General features: G+C 35.6%; 1 protein-coding gene across 2 annotated transcripts in view; it reads right to left on the reverse strand.

The window, feature by feature from the left end:
- Window positions 1-24,702, reverse strand: part of LOC106068530 (transcription factor Sp9-like) — a 39,632-nt gene extending 14,930 nt beyond the window's left edge. The window contains exons 1-2 of one of the 2 annotated variants that reach the window (XM_056014492.1): window positions 24,550-24,702; window positions 3,602-4,409 (exon numbers count right to left, since the gene is read on the reverse strand). In XM_056014492.1, the coding sequence (XP_055870467.1) occupies window positions 3,602-4,409; window positions 24,550-24,570 (829 nt within the window). In that variant the 5' untranslated portion in view covers window positions 24,571-24,702. Of the gene's footprint in view, window positions 1-3,601; window positions 4,410-7,196; window positions 7,376-24,549 lie in introns of those variants that run through there. The other variant, XM_013227927.2, reaches the window with a different exon arrangement.
- Window positions 24,703-27,457: the final 2,755 nt, after the last annotated feature.

Below are 27,457 nucleotides of genomic sequence, written 5' to 3' on the forward strand. Positions count from 1 at the left end.
AGTAAAAATATAAGCGGGCCGGGGGGGGGGGGGGTACGGCCAAAGTATTATGTGAGCATTACGATAGGCAGGATTTAAAAGGGAAATATTTGAATTAATAAGAAGGACAGTCTTATCCTGAAGCCAAATCAATGGGCGTAGCCGGTGGGTAATGCTAGTAATATACATGCACAGAATCATCAGAAAACTAAAATAAAACTTACCTATATAAATCTTATTTTAAAATTCCAGCATTAACCTATCCATGGACTTATTCCACTTTACTTAATACTAACCATTAATCTAGTCCAAGGGTTGGCGACATTTTTTGTATTGAGAGCCGCATACAATATTTTTCAATATGAAGAGCCGCATACACACACATATACATACATATAACCGGATAGTAAAATTAGATATTCGGCCGGAGCCGGAGCCGGAGCCGGATACCTACATGACTCAAACAGCTCGTTTTACTGAAGTTTTTGCAAATCTTCTATATAAACATACCTATATTCATATTATTTTGTTATTTACTTTCTTACTTTAAACTCTATCACTGATTGATAAATTAAAATGAACAGCATTTTTTTTACAGATATGCTTATCATAAACTAATCTTTGTAACATGAGATGGTGTGTGCGTATGTATTGTAGAGTAGAATGTGGGATAACTCATGCAGAATATATAAACTTATATTTAACTAATGTAAATCTTTCAAAGGTAAAGTTCACTCTTGCTTTTATAGCGTAAATCTTTCTTAAGTACAATCTAAGTTGTATAGTGGGTAGATGTTTGTGTTCATGTATTTGACACCATCAACTTGTCATTAGGCTCGTGTTTTAAAGGCCACAAACCGCTTCTGGTTTGTATCTAATACAGATAATGGCTTAGTAAATATCTTAGGTACAGCAAATTTGCAGCCGTATGCTGGCCAATAAATTTTGTACAATGCAAAACATAGCTGCTTCGGTCAAATGACTCATTCAACCAATAGGCAGTTAAACCAAAATATGATTCGGTGGTATTATCAGCTGTCCAAGTGTCTGTTGAGAAAGCGATGCTTTTAGCAAGACCACTCAAAGGTCAAGACAAGCTTTTAAAATGTGCCAGACATCGCTGCTACGTATGTAATACGAATTTATAATGTAAAGTCTAGTCCACCCCCCTCCCCCCAATAACAAACCTAGTTCCCTCGTGTGACCTCTAGAGAGTGCTTACGTCCATCGTATCTGACTTGGGGTCACCTGTCAAACAATGAACTCAATGTGATGGGCTAAACAAATAAAAGGGGGAGGGAGTTGTTCATCTAGAAATATACCTGGTTACCTTAGAGGTGTGGCTCTTGTAGTCCAGCCCCCCCCCCTAATAAAGATTAACTACTAAGTAAACAAACTCAGTTCCCTCGAAAGGTGTGACCACTAGAGAGTGTCAATACGCTGACATTAAACCTACGTCCATCGTATTTAACTTGTGGTTACCCACCCATAAAAAACTCAATGTGATGGACTAAACAAATAAAAGGGGGTGGGAGTTGTTCATCTCTACCTCTGGAGATATACCCGTACAGCTAGACAGACGTCTGGTCAGCATGACGTAGTCAAGGAATGTAGCATTTTAACATGTTAACTAACTTACTCAAAGGTCAAGACAAATTGAAAAAGTGTCAGCCATTGCTGCTCTGTATGTAAAGCGCATTTATGATGTAAAGTTTCATCTCTATTTATATTAGGTTATTAACACGCCTTGTCTTTATAATAAACGATGTTTGGTGCATATTCATAATTGCTCTATTTTTAAGCACATTATTTTGTTTTCATATAAACATTAATACATTCTACAACAGCCATAAATTGAACGAGGTCCACTTTATGCATATTAAATAGGTGTATTTGTTACTATCCGGTTTACTATCCGGTAGTGATATCCGACCGGAGCCGAATAGCACCGGATAGTAAAAAATGCCGGATATTCGGCCGGAGCCGGAGCCGGAGCGACTATCCGGTGCACCCCTAAATATATATATATATGTATGTATGTATGTATGTATGTATGTATGTATGTATGTATGTATGTATGTATGTATGTATGTATGTATGTATGTATGTATGTATGTATGTATGTATGTATGTATTTATGTATGTATGTATGTATGTATGTATGTATGTATGTGCGTGTGTGAATGTTCAGTTTTACAAGCTTCTCTGAACTGCGTGAGGGTAAGACTCCTAGCTCTGATGTGGTTGGTCAAACAAATGGGTCAATAAAATAATATGCTCAATATTCCATGAAACTTTGCACCAACGTTCCTAATGAATGACATAGAGGTATGAGTGTATGGTCAGGATATTGCCCTTTAATTTTATCATTTATTAACTTCAACACTGAGTAACTCTCCGTGAGCTGAAACTTAGTATCTATTCCACCAGAGGAATATCATAATTGTATTGTATCCTGTACATCAGTATTTGTGTCCATTGCCAGCGAGTAGCATCAAAAATCCTTGCTTGCATTGTGATGTTAGTGCATCAAATAATCAGCTATCGTTTTCACACGCCTAACTACACTTCTCTTTGCCTTTTTTTCTGTTCATGAAAGATACTATTAGCTGCATCTGACAAGCATTCTTTAAGAAAATCACCATCCGAAAAGGGTTTGTTCCGTTTGATAATCTTGCGTCACAGCATCAAACTAACTTCTGTTCTATGATTGTTTGGTGTAAACCTTTCGTTGCTTCGTCAATTGATCAACTAACTCCTAATTAGTTTTTGTCTTTCTTCATTTGTGAGATGGCATCTAAAAACTAAGATCGTTTCCTATCAAGCACACTGCTTTACCACTAAAATAATTAGCCGTCCATTCATCATTAAAAACTTGACATTCATTTTCTTTTTATTTAAACGCATTCAAGATTAAAGGATTTTTTTTTGTAAACGTGTTTCTCCAATCCAACAATACTTTCATATTTTCATTTAATATTGTGCTTTTTACTTAACAACTTTAAAACAAAGCAAAGACAACTTCCGGTAGACCAAAAACGTTATTCGAATCTTATCCCGAATGTTTCGACATATTGCCATTTAGAATAATTTTCGTTTACTTAAAGCGTTTTAGAATCATATAAAGAATATTTTCTTTAGCCTTTTCTTCATCACTATCAATATTTTAGAATATACTAAACTGTAGACAGAATGTTATATGGATATTTAAATTTATATGTGTTTACTATATATGCCTTTTTAAAGATATAATATGTGAGTATACTTAATTTCTGTAGGTGCCAGAGGGCCGCAAAAAACGTTCGGCCGGGCCACATGTGATCCGCTGAACGTAATTTTATCCTCCCTGATCTTGTCCCAAAGTCAAAAGTAACTACTAAACAGTTTTGGGGATTCAATTTTAGTTTTGTTCTCTGTTAAGAAAGCTTGCCGCCTCGACTGATAGGGGAGGATCTAACATTCTAACTGATCCCAAAATGAACTTGATCCCAATATACTGACCCTAAAATAATGCCCTAAGCTGTCTCAATTCTTTTGACTAAACATCAAAGCCCACGTCGCAATTTTGGAAAAAAAAAAAAGCATCACTTCTGAAGTAAATGTAATGTAATCGAAGAGTTACCTAGTCGGTCTATTTCATGACAGTTTGGGCAATCACAAGTAGCTCTGCCAGTGTACCTTCGTGAAGATCTCGGGCTGTTGAGTCCTGGTCTGTGTAAAAATGTTGTAACAGTACTATTGCTTATGTCCTGGTGAGACGCTTGGATCAGACCGTGCTGTGTTGGAAGCAGACCAGTATTTGGTGATAATGTGTGACCCAAGTAGTCAGTGGAAGAATATGGAAGCTGGCTATGTGAGTCTGTCAACCAATTACTTCCTGATGTGTGCATAGTGGTGGAATGAATGTCCCACCATGAGGCAGCACCTCCACTGGAGCTGTGTGATAATCCACTTGATTTTATTCCATGAGTAGAACCAGCGTGGGTTGCAGCAAAAGGCCATGATGTGTCATAAGCATTGGATACAGAAGGCACGCGGGGATAAATTGGAGTAAATCCTGTAGGATGTCCGTTGTCTGAGTGCATCTTATGAAACAAAGCAGACTGGGCTAGTTCTGATGATTGAGTTGTCCCATGAGACGTAGCCCCGCTATAAAACAAGTCATTGGAATAGGAAACCTGAGGAGACGTGGAGACAATAGATGATGATGTTGGACAGGACACTGCGTTGGACATGCCTAAACTGGAATGGTTTAAACATCTCTGTGGAGCCATGTGTTGATGAATAGATGCACTAGACAAATGTTTGCTCCATGGCAGGAAGGATTTACCTGAGTTGGTCTCTGTCAATGTTTGAGCTGTTTTATTGCTAAGTTTACTACACTGAGCAGCTAACATTGCCAGGGGTGTGCCTACAAAGGCTTGATGCTCCTGTAGAGTACAAAGAAACAGAGACATGAGATTGTTATTTGTTCTGGACAATTAAAGTGCTTCTACACAAATAGCTGCCTGTTGAAATGGTTCTTTTTCTTTTATATTCTCTCACTATTGCTTGAAAGTTCATTCTATATTCTCTCTCTCTCTCTCTCTCTCTCTCTCTCTCTTAAGCTTAGAAAGTATCGTTTCATATTTCTGTTTCTCTCTTGCTCTCTCTCACACTTAAACTCATTTTTTTCATGAGGGGTCATTCTCTCTCTCTCTCTCTCTCTCTCAAGCCGATAGCTCATTCTATCTCTCTCTCTCTTTCTCTCTCTCTCTCTCTGGCTGAGAACTCTCTATTTCGAGCATTCATTTTCTCTCCTTCTCTAGCTGGAGAACTCATTCTCATTCTCTCTCTCTCTCTCTCTTTCACTACACATATAGATAAATAAATCTAGCGTCAACAAAGCTAAAACTAAAACTTTCCCTGGAGACGGCATAAATAGTGACCATGACATGGTCTTGAGTCTTGATGATTGAGAAATTGAAATTAAAAAGAATCGCAAGCTTACGAACCCACGAATTAAATACGACATTAAAAAAATCGAAGACCCAAACATTGCTGAATTGTTTGAGGTCACTGTAGAAGGAAAACTCTCAGCTCTCAACCTACTATCAAAACAGTATTACATGAGTCAATCTATCCGTAAAGGGGTGCGGCTTGAAGTCCAGCCCCCTAATTAAGATTTACTACTAAGTAAACAAACTTAGTTCCCTCGTGTGACCTCTAGAGAGTGCCTACGTCCATCGTATCGTATCTATTACCTGTCTATCAATGAACTCAATGTGATGGATTAAACAAATAAAATGGGGTGGGAGTTGGTTCATCACTACCTCTGGAGATTTACCTGGTTACCCGTGTAGAAGTGTGGCTTGAAGTCCAGCCCCCTACTAAAAACTCTACTATCAAGTAAACAAACTCAGTTCCTTGTAAGGTGTGACCTCTATAGAGTGTCAATATGCTGACATTAAACCTACGTCCATCGTATTTCACTTGTGGTCACCTGTCTATGAAAAAACTCAATGTGATGGACTAAACAAATAAAAAGGAGGTGGGAGTTGTTCATCTCTACCTTTGGAGATATACCCGCACAGCAAGACAGACGTCTGGTCAAGGAATATAACTTTGTTAACTAACCCACTCAAAGGTCAAGACAAAATGAAAACAATGTTCCCGCCATTGCCGTTCCGTATGTAAACGCGCATTTAAAATGTAGAGTTTCATTTCTAATTAAATTAATATTTGTCTTTATAATAAAACATGTTTGGTGCATATTCATATAGATCCTAGTTTTAAGCACATTATTATGTTGTAATACATTCTATAAAAGACATTAAGGGAACGAGGTCCACTTTATGCATATTAAATAGGTGAGCCGAATAGTGATAAAAGGCCGAATATTCGACAGAAGTCGAAGCCGCAGCGACTATCCGGTGCACCCCTAATATATATATATTACTTTGTCTTACATTTCCAAAAAGAATTTGTGGTTGTTCGTCAAATGACAATGATTATGTAATAATAAAATACTTCCACGAAGTTTTTGTCTCTACTAACATTTTCCCCAGGTGTGACTTAGTAAGAAATAGCTTTAAAGTTGGCTGTGTAGACCATGGTTTAGAGTTTAGAAAATTAAATCCGCTACCACATTTTTTTAGACCTACTTCAAGATTTTAATGTTTTCTCTCTATTTTCTATATATCATTACGTGTAGCTTCTGGACCTAAACTAAACAGCATGAAGAGTTTTTGTTTGAATGTGCATAATCATTGTTTTACCCTATTCTAGTAATTTTTTTGTTTGATATAGATCTAAGTGATAGCAGGCTACATGCTTAATTTCTTTTTAAAGATGCGAGAATCCTAAACTTAAACTGGGAATCAATTTTGGGGTTTCCCCAGAAAAGCCAATAAATTGTCCCAACACTAGACCGGTGAACTTGTGGGCTGAATCGGTTCGGATTGTATTGGCCTGTGATCTAAATATCAGCAGTCAAACGAGAGACATGTTCATGAGGTCACTCAGCAATCATTCTAGATTACATTTGAACATAACACTTTGTCTGTAAAGTAAGAATTGACATCTTCTTGTGCTTGTATTTGCTCGTGTGTGTGCTTTAAAACATTAGTTCTATTTTCCGCTTATATTGCTAACATAGACCTACTTTAAGAAATTGCAGACACAAATACATCAAAACATGAAGTTCTCAGAAACAAACATCATTAGACGACTGCCTTTGGACAAAAAAAAAAACAACAACAACGAATAAATCTTCCATCTAGCATTACAAATTAGCTATAGACTTTTTCCAGCTCTTGACTTAGCAAATCATTTCCATTGAGCTTAGAGTAAAGATTAATCTAATTATTAAATAAATAAATGTAAGCTCTACCATAGACAGACGGACAGACAGCTAGCAAGCTAGCTAGCTAGATATAGATAGATAGATAGATAAATAGATAGATAGATAGATAGATAGATAGATAGATAGATAGATAGATAGATAGATAGATAGATAGATAGATAGATAGATAGATAGATAGATAGATAGATAGATAGATAGATAGATAGATAGATAGACCACTTAGCTTGTCAACATAAATGCTAGTGACAACTCAAGCACTCTGTAAACAAATCCTAGCCAAATATCATCTTGCTTAAAGCTCCATTGAACGAATTTCCTTGAACACTTCAAAACGCAAAGCTACTAGTCTAGCCTAGGATTTCTCTGTACATACCTAACACCTTCATGTTCTATACGTTGATCTACTTGTAGGATTCAGTGATATGAGCATGCTCAAGACCTTAATTACAACAATTATAAATAGAGGGGTAGTTTTAGTAAAAGAAGAAAAAGAATGTATTTAAAAAGATGGGGAAATCCAGGCAAACTTTAGATCGTTACATGTCAACTAGTTATAGGAAAGAGCCGAGATGAAAGACCGTGTCTTCTACTTGATAGCATTGTAGGCTTTTATGTGGGGACTAAACGAAGCTCTCAACGAGATGTCTTTGTGTCAAGCCATGGGGTGCTGTGCTCGTGGGTTAAACCACTGGAAAGAGACAATGATGAAAGAAACTGTGAGGACACAGTGGACCATGAATGGAATTTCAGACACAGAAATAAACTTCAGCTCTAACTTGATTTTCAGCTTCAACACGATTTACGGCTGTTTTTTTTTTTTTTTTTTCAGCTTTAATTTGATCTACGCGGCTAGCCTTTAAAAGAGGATTCGCTTGGCGTACAGAGTTAAGAGACTTTGTGCTATTGATTGTACAACACTAACCTAAATTTCTTGTATAATCAATAAAGTTCAGTGAAACCTCCCTTTATTTTGTAGAGTTCATTTTAAGACCCTTTCGAAACGTTTTCTAAGCCTTGAACACTCTACATCTATAAAAGTTGTATTACAATGGAAGTTCATCACATTTAGAAACAAACCAAAATGTCATTTAAATAAAGAATTAGCGACTAGTCTTTAGTAAAGGTAAATGCACGTGATCTGGTCATAATTTGATCATAAGTTTTTAAAATGTAAATTTTGTATCATTGTGATGTTGTTATATTAGTTTTTAAAATTAATTTATTTTCCATTTTCAAAATAAAAATCCTGGTTTCAATGTGCACGATTAAACAAGGTTACAAAGACAGTTTGTGTGAAAACATAAACTTAAAATCGGCCCCCGAAGTGGTCCACCCAGGCAGGTAAAAAGGCAGGTTTCAATATTTTCAGAAAGAATATCAGAATGAAATTCTATCAAAGGCAAATAACAGAGAAGAATGGAGAAAGAAAGTTGATCGGTCTTGTGTGGTGCCCCAACGGTCCAGCAGACCAAGAGATAGGTGAACTTGAAGAAGTTCGATGTGAACATGGCCTAACTAATGTCATATAATGATTATCTAATTGCTCTAATTGATCGGTTAATTTTAATGTCAATCTCTTATTCAAAGCCTCAAAAAGAAAACATTAACGTAAAAAAAAAAAAAAAAAAAAAAAAAAAAAAAATTTTCCCCTTACTTTTGTTGTATGTGCTATATTTCACTATTATAAGTTGCGCAAAAATATTAAAAACTACTCATTTATTATTGTTTTATATTATGTTTCACTTATATGCATACTAAATAGATTTTTTCTCTTTAAAAATAAAAGTACACTTTTTTTTTGGTAGATGTATAGTTAGTATGTCAGAACTTACTTATGTTACAAGTATAATTGTAAAATATAATTTTTTGACAAAGAATCTAAAACCTTTTGCATAAATATGTTATAAATATGGTAAATAGCTATCACCCTTACTAAATAGCCTCCCGAGTCTGTTACTATTAATTGTATTAGTTGCAAAAATGGTGCATTTTCATGAAAAACCTACTTGCATATTTGATTTAAAAAATTACATTTTTCGCTTTCAGAAAAGAAAAAAGTAGCCGTTGCATCAGAACTTTGAATGGTCTAACTCTAAAATATCATGTTGTCGGATTTTCAAAATCTTTCATAGTTTACGATATATATATATATATATATATATAATATATATATATATATATGTTTGCATAGGATTGAATAATATATAATATTAGCTCCACGTTCAATCGTTAAGAAACAATTCATTCACCGTCAACTGGTTCACCAACTTGTTAACCGACAACTGCATAATCGACAAATGGTTCACGATGAATGGTTCACACGATGTTTAATTAACATAACTATTTCATCATTCCATTACAGTTAACCCTCTTTAGGACCTTCCTCTACCTAAACACCGTTTTTTAACTAGCCATCCAGCTGGAGTATCTAGAAGTCTTACAACTTGAACAGACAGGGAGTCGTTACATACAAAAGGTTTCATCTGTTAATATTGAAACTACTGGATACTAGTAGCATACTTTGTATTGTTTTAAGACTTGGTTTATTACATAGATTTGCAAATCATTGTCTTTACATATCTCAATTGACCGCCGGTGGACAACGGCTTTGCATGCACTAGATGCGGAAAAAAAAGCAGGTCGCAACTGGGTTTGGGTAGTCCTGTGAGAGCTGCAGTCTTTCCTAATCTTTGGAATTGAAGTCATTGCCATTATTTGTATTCTCCTAGATCTGAATCTGGTTTGTGACGTTCAGAGTTGAACAATGACACCGTATAGTATGCACGTATAGTGTACCAGATTGGAGTAACATTGTTACAAATCTAAACCCTTGTCAAACGTTGAGAAGATTGATACAAGACATTCTCTGTGTGTCTCTGTTTTTATTGTGTGTCTTTGTTCACTTCCAAACTAAGAGGAGAGATCAATACAATTTGTAATGTAGTTTGATTTGAAGTCATTGTGATTTGGAAGTATTTTAAATTATTTGTTTATTTGAATAATCATTTAAAGTATTTATTTAAAGATTTTTTTTTCTTTTTGCCTTTTTTTTTTTACTATCTAGTGAACGATTTGTCGGTGAACCATTTGTCGTGAACCAACTGTCGGTGAATGATAAGTCAGATAAATGCTATGTCAACTGGACGAATTGTCGGGTGAACGACTTGTCTGTGAACAATTTGTCGTGGTCCCATTCTATTAATAAGCTTTGTTTTCGAGACTGAAGAAGTACAGTATGTCACGTGGCTACACAATCACAGCAGTGATCTACATAAGTTGCCACGTAACACCGACTTGACCATTGTCCGCCTGTGGTCGATTTAGTTCTATTCTCGCCGTCTACGTCTGTGTCGCCAGTGGATTTTCCTTCTGTCTCAAATGTGTTACCCGAGGTCCAGATGCGTAGTGATGAGCATATCTGGCTCCCGGCACTTATAGGTTCAATGTAGGTACAGAGGCAAAATCTATTGCAACAAATATTGACCTGTATAAAGTATAGAATTTTACAAAATCTTCATCAACATGGAGGTTAAAAATGTATAACTCCAAGATGGTAGTTGATCGTTTCTTGTAGTCACTACACTATTCCATCATTCCTTTGAATGTCATCAAGACGTTAACAACTGGTCTCTCACCCCAATGTCAACATTGTTTGATCTTCTGGGATTCACAGTTGATAATCAAGAAATAGTAACATCATTATTCGACTTCCGTTATTTCTCTTCAAGAACAAATGTGGAAACTCTTAAGTTATGTAATAATGCTTTTGCCAAAAGAAAGTTGTTAAGATGTGTGACCGAGAGGCTGAGTATGCTTGAGATATTGACGTGACTTACTATCAAGAGGGATCGAGGTTCGACACCCGACTCAGCAGAGTTGTGTTAAATTAAGCGCCTAAATGCAGCACGGAAAATCTTCTCCTAGATACCCCTCCCCAAAGGTTTTTCTGGCTGACTCAGGCTCTAATGGCTCTAGGAAAGAAGGAGAACTTGCACGCCTTTGTCCTTGCATAGATACTACTGATTTTCAAGTCTACGTATTTTGTTTTAACATAAATTTTGGTATTTCATTTACAGGTTTTATTTTGTTTTTAATTTAATTTTCGTTAATTAAAATCTTTATCCGCCATCTTCAGGCTTTTCTTTTCATTGCTTCCAGAAAGTTTCCATCAAAGCACACAATGTTCACTATCTCTTACATTGTCCATCTGTTTCTCTTAGAACGTCACTTCCGTTCAATACATGTATGCGCACCATTCTGCACCAATCCGAGATTTTGACTTTTGCAGGTTCCACCTTTTTTTTACTCACCCTGTCTGTCTGTTTGTCTGTCTGGTACAATTTTTGTATACGTTATTTTTTCCATACCCAATTTAGGATCAAAATATTTTCTTGTAAGTGACAAAACAAGAATCAACTAAAAATTAACTAAATAGTTAAATAATTATATGCTTGATATCGAACACGGGAAAGAAATTGCACTTGACAGGTGGGGTGGTAAAAGTTGAATTAGTCCCCTTGAGGACTCTTTAAGCCCTGAGAGAACATTTTCTATTTTGGTTAGAGGCGAAAAAAAAAGGGTGGTGGTGGGGGGAAAACAAGTAGTATTCACCCGTCACTAAATAGCAGGGCCGGACTTAACCATTGTGACCAATAAGTCATGGAAAGAGAACAGGTAATCTACTCTGTATTCACCCGTCAATAAATAGCAGGGCCGGACTTAACCATTGTGGGGCCCAATGCGAAACGGATTTCGCGGGGCCCAGTTTGGTTAGGGATACGGAAAATAAGTGAAAATTAAGAGTTTGTATTAGAAAATATATTCGACTTTGCATTTTATTCATTTTATACTACGCACAGAATTACTACACGAGCCTTGCGTGTAGCGAAGTCATACAGTATGTCATAAGAATTCTGTTTCCTACATAAATCACGCTCAATAACAAGAATTACCAAACGTTTCAATCTATCTACGAGCTTTTTTGACCTCAAGTAAATCTTCATTAGTTTTAGGGCGAGAAGCTTCTTTCACTAGATTCCACAATTACGGGTACTGCATAATGCCGTTTTTTTTATCGCGCGTAGGATTGGCGTTTTCCATATTGAATGACACCCAAAAATGACAATTTTCGTCTATATATTTCAGGAGATTTGTATGAGTTTTCAAAAGATTTTAATAAATTCCGGATATTTCCAGGACTTTTGGTATATTTTGCAATTCCAAAAGATTTCCAGGAGCTCCTGGTAAAAAATCACTGTTATACGATGTCCAAAGGAAATAAAGAACCTCATTGTTTCTATCTAAATCTATTGTTTCTATCTAAATCTATTGTTTCTATCTCAATTTGATATTACCTCTATTGTTTCTATCTACATCTATTGTTTCTATCTACATCTATTGTTTCTATCTACATCTATTGTTTCTATCTACATCTATTGTTTCTATCTACATCTATTGTTTCTATCTACATCTATTGTTTCTATCTAAATCTATTGTTTCTATCTACATCTATTGTTTATATCTACATCTATTGTTTCTATCTACATCTATTGTTTCTATCTACATCTATTGTTTATATCTACATCTATTGTTTCTATCTACATCTATTGTTTCTATCTAAATCTATTGTTTCTATCTACATCTATTGTTTCTATCTACATCTATTGTTTCTATCTACATCTATTGTTTCTATCTAAATCCATTGTTTCTATCTAAATCTATTGTTTCTATCTACATCTATTGTTTCTATCTACATCTATTGTTTCTATCTAAATCTATTGTTTCTATCTACATCTATTGTTTATATCTACATCTATTGTTTCTATCTAAATCTATTGTTTCTATCTACATCTATTGTTTCTATCTACATCTATTGTTTCTATCTAAATCCATTGTTTCTATCTACATCTATTGTTTCTATCTACATCTATTGTTTCTATCTACATCTATTGTTTCTATCTACATCTATTGTTTCTATCTACATCTATTGTTTCTATCTACATCTATTGTTTCTATCTACATCTATTGTTTCTATCTAAATCCATTGTTTCTATCTACATCGACTTCACATCAAATGGATGCCTTGCCATCACTCTGCCCTGTCCAAATTTCTAACAAATAGGATTCAAGGATCACTTTGAATGCACCCTAAAGGTATCAAATGTAATAGATCTGATCTGTTTCCCGAGCAGTTGTAGCTTATACTTATTTTAAAATGGGATTGATCTTCTCTCGTCTCTTTTATGTTATTTTCCTATTAAACATCCACTCAATAGAACACAGAGAGGTGATACCGCCCACATTGTGAATGAATATCTCACGTAAAAAAAGTTATAGCTTCAAATAATACGATTCTATTGAAAAGGTTTTGTCTAGGAGTATTTGTGACCGTTTAAATAATCAAACAAGGACCCTTGGCTTGTGTTGGATGATTTTTAAATTCGGCACTTTGATCTGAATGATTTCAATGCTGCACCAAGAGAGACGGAAAATGAATGAAGTACGTGCGCACCAGTTCTAGGATCCTGTCTCTCCTGACTGTCTAAACGTGCTGTACACACAGTCCGGACAGGCTTTGTAACAAGAGACTCGCTTGAACCAAAGATTTGCCAGTTTAGCTTTAACAGATAGAGCACTTTCTGTGTCAACACTTCGGAGAGGTCTGGCGGGTGAAGTGGACATGCGCTCTTGGTCCCAGGTGGGTACAGGCTAATCACTTCGGATACTATTCTCGGCACGTCTCATTCTATCACATTTGTTACATCATTAGAAAGTCAATAGAACTTTTAAACAAGCAAAACACTGAATAGGTTCGTTGTTTTTTAATATACGTTTTTACTGAGGCTCTGTAATGAATAATATTGATGTAATATTCGTAGTCTTTAGCAACTGATAGCCAATGATAAAAATATGTAAGCATCTTAAGCTGAACAGCATTATCTATGTACCTATGTAGGCCTCTATGTAGGCCTATCTATGTATCTATCCATCCCAATGACGGTTCCCCTTTCTACTTTTATTTTGGTATTTCGTTCTCTAAATAAAAAGAAATATCGATTTTGTTTTATTAATTGTAATCGTTTAGTTGACCCCTTTTAGATTTAGCGAAATAACAATAGATCTAGATTTATCCTTTTAATGCTATTAGGATTTTTTTAAATTTATTCAGCGTCTAAATGGATCCTACGATTGATCACCACACACGTGACAGATTTTGAATTTATATATAGCATCTATGGTTATTTTTAGACATCATTTCTACATTTTTTAAATCAGAATCCAGACTTTTTATTGCTATTAGGACTAGTTGTTTGTTTTTTTAATTAAGACCGCGTCTAAAAGGAAACAATAGGCATATAAAAATAAGTAGACTTAGGAGAAAAAAAAAATGCTTTGAAAATGCGCAATTTGTGCGATATTTTTAAAATGCTTTATATATAGAATGCGGCCTTTTGGGTAAATACCGAAAATAAAATACAAAGGTTTGATAGAAAGCTTGAGGTTTTTCGCGAATAGCGGTGGTCAGGTTGCGAATTTGTCAAAACCGGTTCTTAGCAAGCACCTAAGATGTAAGAAGAACCTGTGTACGAAATTTCATGCAATCCGTACGACAGTTTCAGAAGCCACGACAGTTTCAGAAGTCATGAGAACAATGAATCAGTGGTAACTTGCAAATACAGTAGATTTAAAACGTCTTCAACTATGGATAGAAAAAAAAAGTTGAATGGATCGAATTTGAAATGTGTTTTTCCTATTTCCATTACTTTAATTAAGACTGACAATAAAATAAAATGCTTTTCTCTAAGTTGAACTAATAGCTTCTTGACCAGATTGAAGTGCTCACTTCCAGATAACCAATCGGAATAAAGAACAATCCTTTTCGCCGATTCTCTCCCCTCTTTCTGTTTTCCAAAGCGTGTGTCCGTGCCTAGAGCATTCCATTCAATTGTGGCATTAGCAATTTGCAGTGCTGATCCTCGATGCCTGATTGAACATAACTCTGGTCGTGAACGATCCCGAATTGAGACATTTTTAAACATTAGCAGAACAAATGAAGCTTTTTTTTTATCAAATCTATTACAGAAAATCCTTTATATTCCACTATAAGTGAAATGTGAACATTCTAAATATTTTGAAGTCCAAACATCTGGATGCTCATTACTCGATGTCCTAAGCGTAACCAAATTAACTGACAATCAATACGAAAGTTAACTGTTCACATTAACTTCTGTTGTTGTTGTTAATAGATTATAGATTATTTTTTGTTATTAAATCCTGCGGACCCATTTCTTTGGACTTCCAATCCAACGATCCGAATGTATAGCACCTCCTCCTCCTCCTACGTGACCTCCATGTCATCGCAACTCTTGGTTTGCCTATTTCATTTTGTCGGAGAAATGTACCGCAAACCTCATGCGACACTCTTTCACAACCTCACTAAGTGGTCGACTCACAGTTCGGCATAGGTTTTCCTTAAGACCTGATCTCTAGAACTGACTCCTACAATCAATCTTAGCCATTTTTTGTAAAGCCACATTTAGTCTTTTCTCAATTTGGCAGATGACTTCCCTGTCTCGCATGCATATGTTGCTATCCCAGTCCAAAAAATATCATAGAGCCTGTCAAACACTTTGAATAAGAACTAAAAAGCAAAACAATAGTTAGATAGTGTAAATAAGACTATTTTTTATTAAGGCGGAGAGTTGGGGGGGGGGGGGCAAGAGAACGGATACATTTATAGAACGGTCCCAATCATTGTAATAAATACTAGAATTAGCTGGCCAAGGGAATGTTAAGTGAGCGTTTACTTGTGTTTCTTTTTTTTTTTTTTGTTACTATTGTTATAACTTTTGAAGTAGGAAAAAATAGAGGGATCTTTGGCCAAATAAACAATATATATCCTAGCGGCAAATCAACGGGCTTAGCCAGTGGGTAATGCTAGTATATATATATATATATATAAGACTGTGTGTGTGAGTGCTGGTTTGTATGTGTGAAAGTCAGTGAAGGTACGAGATTTATAGAAGTTTCCAACAGGTTTTCTACAGCTGGGTTGCTGATCTCGGCTGTAGCAAGAACATTAAGAGTAAAGCAGGAAGCTTGTGGGTGAAAGGTTGGCGTTTCCGTGCCATAAACCAGTGTCTGCAGTAATCACAAAGATAGTCAGACTTCTTCACGGCTCACAGTCTGATGCTAATTAGAATTTATCAAGTAGTTTATGGGGAATAACAAAATAAAATTATCTGCTAATATGAGCATGACTTCATGTCTCAGGGCAACGTACATAATCAGGCTTTCCCTTTTTAAAATCTCTCTCTCTCTCTCTCTGTCTCTCTCTCTCTCTCTCTCTCTCTCTATCTATCTATCTATCTATCTATCTATCTATCTATCTATCTATCTATCTATCTATCTACCTACCTACCTACTTACCTATCTATCTATCTATCTATCTATCTGTCTATCTATCTATCTGTCTGTCTGTCTGTCTGTCTGTCTACCTACCTACCTACCTACCTACCTACCTACCTACCTACCTACCTACCTACCTACCTACCTATCTATCTATCTATCTATCTATCTATCTATCTATCTATCTATCTATCTCTGTCTGTCTTACTCTATGCCTGTGCTTATAAAATTAATTTAATAATAAGCGCGTATTTTGTGCATTTATTGTTTAAAATATAAAAGGAAGGTTTTCATGTTCCAGTTTCAAGCGGCCCCTACGATGAGAGTATGGACCTTATGCCGAGGAGCTTAAGTATGGTCAGCACCAGCCCTTCCCTTCTTCCCACTATGTCCTGGTTTGTGTGGCACAATAAAGAGACACTTTATTTTTTGTTTGATTTCACAGTTTTGAAAATGTTTCTGTTTTGTTATCGCCCCCCCCCCCCCCAAGGGGATAAGCCGCTTATTAGTTTTGTGTGGTCTGTCTATCCGTCCTTCCGTCCGTTTAGACCTCAAAATATAAAAGATGAAAGTAGCGCTATATAAAAGCTATAATAATAATAATGAAACATTGCACTCTATCCAGAAGAAATGAAGAAACTAATAGTGAATAGAATACTTGAGAAATGGACAAGCTTTTATCCAAATTACAAGAAAAATAACGTCTATTTTAAGCTATCCCACAAGACCAACGTCTAATCTTTTGCATCAGAACCTGACACAACAGAATGAGGCAACTAGGACAAATTTGTACAAATGCTCCATCTTCCCTAGTGCTATTAGAGCATGGAATGGGTTGCATGAGCTAGCCAGGAAAACCAGTGACTTAGCAGAATTTATCTCATTGGTTAATATGCATGACTAAATGCATGACGCGTAGGACGTAATCATTTTCTTTTGTATTATATTAACATACGAAGATATGTTCCGGAAGCTCAAATTTGGAGCCAGTGAAATCTGCCCATGTGGAGTGTCACCAGAGTATGCTGACCATGTCCTTCAAAACTGCATTCTTTACCAAGAGGCCCAAACAAGACACTGGCCCCAAAACACCCCTATGAAAAGAAAACTATATGGAGAGCTCCCTGATTTGGAAACCACTGCGCAATTCATCTCATCTGTTGGTCTAGTCATCTGAACGCGCCAACATAAACATGAATACGAAGAAGAAGAAGACTCTGGAGTTGTAACGCTCCATGAACCAAGAATTTTAATATTTTTACAAAGCTTATATCAACTCACTCTGTTTGTCTGTCTGTCTGGTAAAATGTTTGTACATGTTATTTCTCCAACACCCAATTTCGGCCCAATTTCGGATCAAACTAAAATTTTGCACAATTATTTCTTGTACCTTAAAAACAAGAATCACTAAAAAAAATAATTAGTTAATTAATTATTGGTAATTAATTATTTTGTTTGCTATTGAACAAGGTAAAGAAAATGTACTTGACAGATGTAGTGGTTAAAGTTGAAATAGTTCCCTATATACTTTCTATAGATAAAAGTCTGAAACTAACAATAGATACCTATGAAACATTCTATTTTCAGTTCATAAGTACTTCGCTAGCACAGTGGTTAGTGTGTTGATTTGAGGAGGCATGAGCATCGAGTTCAAATTGAACACGTACAATTTAAAAAAGAAAATATATTTTAAAAGATATCACTGTAACCTTCATACAGAGACTCCCGTCTTTAGATATTAGTCTAGATCTATTACAAATTTAATGACATGAATAATCCAAACTATAAGCTTAATATAATATAAGCTTTGTTTTTTTTTTAAAGTATTTTTTATATTTTTCTTATCAAGATGTAACGTGACAGATAGACATCGTTTAGATAGCACAAAAACAAAAGTGCCTTTTCCATTGAGACTATTAAAAACGGCTAGAAGAATAAAACTAAACAAATATATAGTCTTAGATAATTTACTAAAAAAGTTGACTGGTAGGAAATGTTGGCTAGTTAAATTATAGGAATCTAGTAATGTCTCCACAAGAACACAAAAACATTTTTAAAATGTGTGTGAAAGAAGACAATACTTCCTTTAGACAACTTTGAGAAAGATTGTTACCTCTGAATAACTAGTTCATGTTGGATTAGAAAACAATGGACACTACCCTGACCCGTCCCCGTCCCCACCCCCCCCCCAACCGTCCTGGTTAAGCGAATCTTATCTTAATCTTATATATTACAAACGTTACTTCAAAAAAGAAGATGATTACGTCCTACGCGTCTACTATTCCAATGATAGACCTTTAGATCTAGACCAGGGGTGGGCAACATTTTTGTATCGAGGGCCGCATTAAAAAACGTTTGGGAATGGCGGGCCGCACACACACACACACACACACACACACACACACATATATATATATATATATATATATATATATATGTGTCTTAGAAAGATAAGTTTGCTGTGTAAAATGTCTTTTAATTCATATATACACTGTATTACGCCTTGTTTGAAAAGATTTAATATGCATTTACATTTCATATGTAAACAATCAATTGCAATAGCAATTACATAAGACATGAAATTTTGTCTTCCACTCTTCATTAGAAATATTGGTAACAAAGTCACAGTCAATGTCCTTCAAGTAAAATAACAATTTCTTCCTTGAGATTTTATATTCTTCTCATTTGCCTTGCACACGCTAAGCTAGCGGATACATTGGATTATTTATTCATAAATCAGAACTACCCTTGTTCAACTTCTTTTGTGTGACTAGTGTCAATTAATGTTTAAATTACATGCAGCTTTCTGCAAACTTTCCTGTTTCAAGTTCATGGTTCTCAGTCAAAGATCGAGCTCCATCAGTTGTTACACTTGCCATCTTGTTCCAAGCCTACCCAACACTCAGTCATTATGTCTTGAATTGAGTGTAGTGATGTATAGCCAATAAGCATAATCTTTGTTTACTTCAAACTTTTTATAATGAGACAGTTTCAATAATTTATATAGATACTTTTAAAATATTTGCATTTTTATATCTATATACTGTGGGCACACCTGATTTATGTAGGTGTCGGCGGGCCGCATAAAACACCTCGGCGGGCCGCATGTGGCCCGCGGGCCGTAATTTGCCCACCCCTGATCTAGACTATGAAGACGATACCCACTATTTTCCTGAATATTAATTAATTAAAATCTTCAATGAATTCGGAAAAACCCGAAGACGTATGGTCCGTTCAAATGAATATGTTCTCGCTCTCTAGCCAATTCATTTTTTTTTTTCTTTTTTACTTTGAAAAATTATAACGGTTAAACTACAGTATTCTCAGTGTGACCAACGATCTAGTAATTTTTTTCCCCAACGATATACACTGCAATACAGCAACTGTCAGATTTCTTGGGAAATCGTTGTACAGCTTTCGGGTCCACCCAGGTTCCCACCCACTCAGAAGTTTCCACGAAGTTACGAGTTGAATTTGAAAAAAATCAAATAGCCCTAATAACACATTATGTTTTTAAATTTGCAAGAAAACTTGAAAAACTAATTTCTAGCTAACTCATTAATGCAGCACAATCCTAGACATACGTGAAAATATCAGGATGATTCTCATAAGCCTACTCAAGTGAATCTTTTGATTAGACCTAGATCAGCGATTCCCAAAGTGGTCTATATAGACCCCCAGGGGTCTACGAAGACTTCCAAGGGGTCTACGAAAGTGAAAAAATAAATTGGGGGTCTATGAGATGTCCACTGGGGTCTATGATCATGGATTTCATTCATTTAAGCAGGTCGTGACTTTAATTTTCAGATCCCATTAATGTAATTATTTCATATAGCCTACTTATATATGATTTGTACCTGAGTTAATCCTTTAAATATTTATCCTGCTAATGAAGCAAAAAACTGTTGTATTTAATTTCAATACTTATTTAATTTTGTCTACATGTAACTAATGTTTAACAAAAAGAAATGTAGATTGTACAGCGTTGATTAATTAAAAACTGGGACTCATTCCATCCTTGTCAAACAAGCGGTTGTTGATGTGTCTTTAATGACGACATGTAACTAATTACACTGGAGGATCATTTGAGACGATGCCACTCAGATAAAAGATAAAGGTTTGAAAAACTTTCGACCTCTCAAGCATAAAGTTCAAAATAGACCCACAAAATTTCTCTTCAACATAATATAAACAAGATGATAGTTTGTGAGCGTCTTACAATATCTCTTTTACATATAACCAAATACAGATAAAACATTGATTTTACCAGCCGTAGTAGTTTAAAAAACTGTTTTACGCAACCCTACTTCTGATATTATTATTTAAGCAACAATACAGTTCAAAAACTTCTTATGTATTTCTTTGCAAACGACATTTACAGTTTGGGATCAGCGGCATAACAGGCTCTCACACGTTTGGGTATAGCTGCAAGGCAGCAGAGGTTTGAATTCAGTTTTCCATCTGCTGGGTGGGCTGCAAGCGAAGGCTAATGAGCAATTCCTGCTTGAAGTTACTGGTTTAGTCCACTATTACTTGCCTTTGCCCCTTCTCCTGTTAGTGAAAACAGTTCCGCGGACCCAATATTTGAGCCAGACGTGAAAGATCAAGAAATACACGAGAAAAGGCTCTTTGCGAAAACGTTAACAATGATACTTAAGGCTAATTAATAAATTAATTATTATATAATGTTTAAGGACTACTTCACAGAACAACAAATTCCTATATGAAACATAATATCTGTAGAAATTGATGATGAACCGGCAAACATATATATATATATATATATATATATATATATATATATATATATATATATATATATATATATATATATATATATATATATATATATATATATATATATATATATTGTTATTTTATTGATTTAAATCATGTTTAAATTTGAATTTTTATCAATACAAAAGGTAGAGCTCTCTTACTTCAAATGTAGCTTTAAATGACTTGTTCATACTTCGACTCACTTTAGTTAGAAATAAGTTTTTAAAAAATGGAATAGGTAAATTTGCAAAAAATGCAATATAAGTTAATCAGGGGTCTACCGTAGCTCAGAAAACATGGTAAGGGGGTCTACGAGACAAAAAAGTTTGGAAACCACTGACCTAGATCTTTACGGACCACGTACTTGGCGTACTTGGAATATGTAGGCTATGCACTTTTCTCTAGAAGTGATCACAATGGTCGGCTATTGATATATATATATATATTGCTTTTTTCGTGACGGTACGCACCGGTACGGCATACCGACATCTTTTTCAATATGGGGAAAAAATTATTACTTTTCTTGCATTTTAACGTTTATTATTAATTTATTAGTAGTTAAAAGTTAGGAAATCCATCACTCAGTACCGGCACCTATTTCTTTACACATAATAAAGCATAGATCTAAGTTATGTTAAGACTATAATGACATTCAGTTATAAGATCCAGAATATCGGTACAGATCTAGAAAGATTTATGGAAGTGTGCAATAAAAAATCATAAGATGAATATATACAGTTCTTTTTTTTTTTTTTGTCATATTATATGTTATATAGGTTAGGTCTGAAACAAAAACAACACTTCTTATAACTACTTTGAAAACCAACATCCTGTTTCTGGATAGTGTTGTAAGAGCTCGGCGCATCCAGTCAATGTATAGCAACTAGAAGTCTATGGGTCAGCTTATTCAACACTGAATCGAACTGAATACAGCTAGTCTTCACAAGAAATGTTTCCTTTTTTATGTTAAAGCGTAAACTCGTGATTGCAAGTGTGTGTGTACTTGTGATAATAATAATAATAATTTAATAAAAACTGAGATAGAAAAACAAAGAAAATAAGGGAACCTAGGCTTGGAGATTAAGCGTCTATGGAAATTGTCCAAAATAACAATATACCCCATTGTTATATCAACCGAGGGGATAATAACAACTGACCTCACAGACACCTTCCAGGACCTTAATATTCCTAGGAACATCTTCGTTGCCTGTCAGAGGGCGGTACTGCTGCAGACCTGCCTAACCCTAACCCTGCCACATCACCAGAAAATTCCTCAGTGGAAACTGTTAAAGAGACTACGATGAATTTTGTTTCTCTTTAGCTAAACTCGACCCTGGCAGCGCCAGAGAATGACTACTCGTTCATTTCTAACATAATAATAATAATCTGTATTGTCCGTATGGAAATTTGTCTTACAATTTGTGCATTACACCAAACAAAAAACATTATAACTATAAGAAACCAAAGTGTACATTCACACCAGACTCACTCATAATTTACATGTGACAAAGTTTATATCAGATTGTTCTTATTTAATGATTTGATTGCCAGGAGAAAAAAAGAGTGTTTGTGTCTGTTTGTCTTTGCTATCGGTGTCTTGTATCTCTTTTGTGATGGTAAAATCACAAAATCCTGACACAAAAGATGACACTTTATTTCGAGGATCTTGTTAGCTTTTTTATAGATGTTTGTCTCAAACAACTGCCCAAATGGGTTTTTTGCCAATGATTTTACCAGCAGCATTTAGGATTCTATAAAGTTTATTTTTATTTTTAATGCTCAGATTGCCATACCAGGCAGTGATATTGAAACTTAAAATATTGCAGATATGAGCGTGATAAAACATAGCCAAGACCTTGTCGCTCACATTAAACTAGGGAAGATCTGTTGAATTGGAGAAAGCAAAGCCAATGTATTTGAACCTATCTAGTAGTCAAACTGAGAGACCAAATAGTGTGTCTTAGGAATAGAGGTTCAGATGGCATTTTTATATTGAGGTACAAAGGTAGGCCTATTATGTCCTTGTGGGCAGCAAGAGACGGATTGAGTGTGTATAATGAATACCCATAGACAGGGCTGATATAACAATAGAATTAACTTTTAAGAATATAAAAGATATAAGATAAGAATATAATAAGTAAAAAAGGTTCATTACAAGAATGATAAATAAGAGCATACCAGCTAAAAGAACAGACTGACGGCTACTTCTGGTCTTTAAATTGAGTCTCAGATATTCGGGGCACACGCACAACAGAATCACAAAAGTACAAAAAAGTCTTCAACACTTTGTAGAGGTTAAGGTGAGATTATTTACAGTTTTCAGATTGGACCATTTTTCAACTTTCATAACTAATGTGTGTTAACTGTGTTCACTAATGTCGATGTGTATGTTGGTGTGTTGATTGTGTTAACTAATGTCGATGGGTGTGTTGGTGTGTTGACTGTGTTCACTAATGTCGATGTGTATGTTGGAGTGTTGATTGTGTTAACTAATGTCGATGGGTGTGTTGGTGTGTTGACTGTGTTAACTAATGTCGATGTGTATGCTGGTGTGTTGACTGTGTTAACTAATGTTGATGATGTTTATGTTGGTGTGTTAACTGTGTTCACTAATGTCGATGTGTATGTTGGTGTGTTGATTGTGTTAACTAATGTCGATGTGTATGTTGGTGTGTTGACTGTGTTACCTAATGTCGATGTGTATGTTGGTGTGTTGATTGTGTTACCTAATGTCGATCTGTATGTTGGTGTGTTGATTGTGTTACCTAATGTCGATGTGTATGTTGGTGTGTTGATTGTGTTACCTAATGTCGATGTGTATGTTGGTGTGTTGATTGTGTTACCTAGTGTCGTTATACATGAAAGACAAAACCTATGACAATAATTCTTATCATTAGCGTAGGCTATAGTTTCCAGAGACTTCTGTCGTTAGGTTTTAAAATAAGATTTGAATATAGACATCATTTGTTACGCATAGAGGGAGAACAACATAAGAGAGAGAGAGAGAGAGAGAAAGAGAGAGAGATGAATGAAGGATATATTAAAAAAGGTATTGAAAGCAGAAGACCTAGCGACCTAGAAGAGAGCCAGTGAAGAGATACTGGATTCTATATGGGAGTAGCATTGAACCAAATGAAAACATTTTCCTGATACGCGTTAAAGAATCCGTTCAATGGGAACTTGACTATAAATTAATAAGACATCTAAAATATATATGTGGCTTACTAATGATAGCAGATCTAATGTGTCATAGGCACATTGTTATTTAAAAAAAAAAAACACTCTCCCTTATATATTATTCTTTGTTATAAAACGCAGAACACAAGTACACACAAACGGCTGGCCTACAAACGTTATGTAGACCTATTCATTCTATTAGGCCTACAACTAATTAATAAATGTATTAGAACTATTAATCATACTACGTTGCTACTAACTAATGAATGTATTAGTAATAGGCCTAGCATGTGATTATATAATTCATTGTAGCTATTATCTACTATTTCTATTTGTGGAAGAATCCTGTTCATTAGACTTACCCCAATCAACGCAGTCGCCATGACTCCAACTAGACCAACACTGTTAGTACCAGTTCCGAACACTTGAAAATATTTTTTTAAACACTAGGGACCATTATTGCCATAGATTAGCCCGCTCGGTTGATCAGATACCAGTGCTGTCAATCAAATAGTCTTTGCTCTCAAGTGTGAGGACACGCCCACATAACGGTCACCTGCTTAGCGGACTGACACCCCACCCGGGGAAGGCAAAATGGCAGCGACGAGAAGGCGTGGTTAAGGATTCCAGTCTGTCAAAATAAATTGCTTGAAGTACCTGATGCGCTATGTGGACGGAGGAGGGGCGGGCGGTGTCGTACCGCAACATCATTTCTGTTCTGGCTGTTTTATTGTCCCAGCCAAAGTTGGGATGAAAGGAATTGTGCGTGTGTGTGCGTGCGTGTGTGTGTGTTTAAAAAGTAAAAGATAATAGAGGCAGAAGGTTGAAGAGATTGACTTGCCTATTGCCTGTACCTGTGGTATATTCAAATGAAGCTAATGCTAGCATGCAACTGAATCAATAGAGATAATCAGTTTGTGATGAAAGAGAAATAGTGATGAGTTGACTAGGCACAGAAAATGCTGCCTGTTGAGTTTATTTAGACTTGAGACCAATGAAGCAAGTATCACATGGCACTGCTCTTCTAGTGTTGGATAAACGCGTGACATGTTCTTGTGCAACAAATGTGTGACATGTTCCTGTGTGATAACTAGGTGTGTGACATGTATGTGTGTCGTATATATATATAATTAGATGAATAAAATGGTAGAGTGTATAGAATAGAATAGAGAGAGAGAGACAGAGAGAGAGAGAGAGAGATAGGGCTACCTAGATTAAGTTTTTGATTAACGCAGAACTTCAGTAAACACAATCCACAAAAAGTTTTGCTTTGACGTGCGGTTTGCGCGTTGGACTGTTGTTCGGACTTTTCGATGGTCCCGGGCTCAAACCCTGACCACTCCCATCCCCCGACGTCCTGCGGGAGGTTTGGTCTAGGGAGTAAATTATCTTCGACTTTGAAGGAACATCCGAAACATGTAATAGGCTTACATTTTTACTCTATACCCCCCCCCCCTCAACGCACCTTTTTCAAAAACCTGTTTGAGTACTAAGACTTATATCCATGACAAGAACTATTTGAGATGAACAACGTGCTTGAAACAAATGAAACTCAAACATTTGCTCAGGTCATACTGACATTTTCCAAACAGATTTTCCGTTTTTCCAAGTCAATTCTTCTTCAATATCAAACAAATGACTAAAATATCTACAATTTTATTCATAAGCATTGACACAAATGATAGCGTTATAATGTTTCACATTACTGTTTAATAAACGAAAGGAGGACGATACTTCCATGACCACTATAACATCAACTATCAACATCATATTTGTTCGCCAGCCGTAATCCCCCCCCCCCATTTTCCATTTAATTCGCCTGTGTTAGAATTTTGTAATCAGAGTTTGTCCAAGTCATTTTCAGACTGTAATTGTCATTGATAAAGAAGACTCAAACTTAGTTATTATTAATTATGAACATGAAGTTGAATAATAAAGACAAAATCAATTAACCTTTAACGAATAGACCATTAACTGACACCTGATTTCCTCTGTTACACCAAATGTGTTTAGACTGAAACAATGGGCTCCTTCTACCTGGTCATAAGATTTTTATCTTTTCTTTTGTCAATTATTTGTACTTATGCTACATGTGTTCTGTTTGACCCTTTCGTTGCAGTGTTTCACTAGAGCTTGGGTATTAGCGGCGCAAAGCTAAAAATATACTTAAAGTGTATTCAATACATAGCCATAGACGCAAAATATATAGTTGCAGACACAATAATACATTGCCACAGACACCAAATACATGTCATGATTTGATATGACCGAATATAGGGCTCTATACACAGAGGGTACTAGTTTTTAGTTTCTGTGCCTATTGTCCATTCCTTGGCAGATGGTCTCTCTGGCCATTCAAAGTCCAGGTGACATTGAAGCAATGTGTCTGTGTGTCCGTCAAGAGAGAAAAATGATGAGAGAGTTGGAGCCGTTCAATATTAGATCCTAGTTATCGTTGAATGAAATGACAGCGACAAACAAAGCCGGACAGAAGGACCAGTTAGCAGTGCTGGACAGACCATTGAGCACTGACACTAGTTTCACACTCAGATAAGGGAAGTACGCATCACTTCATTTTTTAGACGCTGTAGGACATGAGACAAGCGCTAGTTAAACATTAGACGCTACGTCTCACGCTGCGTTTTCATTCTAAAATATTTTTGTTTAAAGTACAGATTTTTCTACTGTTCAGAGTTTAATCATTTTTAATTGGTGGTTGCTTCCTTACCTATTTGATGTAAAGTTAGGATGAGAAATGTGACAACTATTTTGCTTGGATATGATGATATGACATATTCAATATTTTTTTTACTAGATTGTATTTCATTTTATAACAAGTAAAATATACAACAAGGTTACAAAGACATTTTGTGTGGAAACACTAACTCAAAATCAGCCCTTGAAGTAGTCCACCCAGGCAGATAAAAAGGCAGGTTTCAATATTTTCAGAAACAATATCAGAATAAAATTCTATAAAAGACAAATGACAGAAATAATGGAGAAAAAAGGTTGAAAGATCTTGTGTGGTGCCCCAACGGTCCAGAAGACCAAGGGATAAGTGAAGGTGTAGTTAAATGTGAACCTGGCCTAACTGATGTCATATAATGATTATCTAACTGATCTAATTGTTTTGTATAGGGTCAATCTCTTATTCAAATCCTCAAGAAAAAAAAAACATTTCCGAAAATAAATAATAGTTGTAACAAAATTCCTTAGGTGATGTGTCTCGTGTACGTAATATTCCCCTGCTGTTCACGCGATAATAGGAAA

Source organism: Biomphalaria glabrata, chromosome 16 (genome assembly GCF_947242115.1).
Source record: "Biomphalaria glabrata chromosome 16, xgBioGlab47.1, whole genome shotgun sequence".
In the NCBI taxonomy this organism is placed as follows: Eukaryota; Metazoa; Mollusca; class Gastropoda; family Planorbidae; genus Biomphalaria; species Biomphalaria glabrata.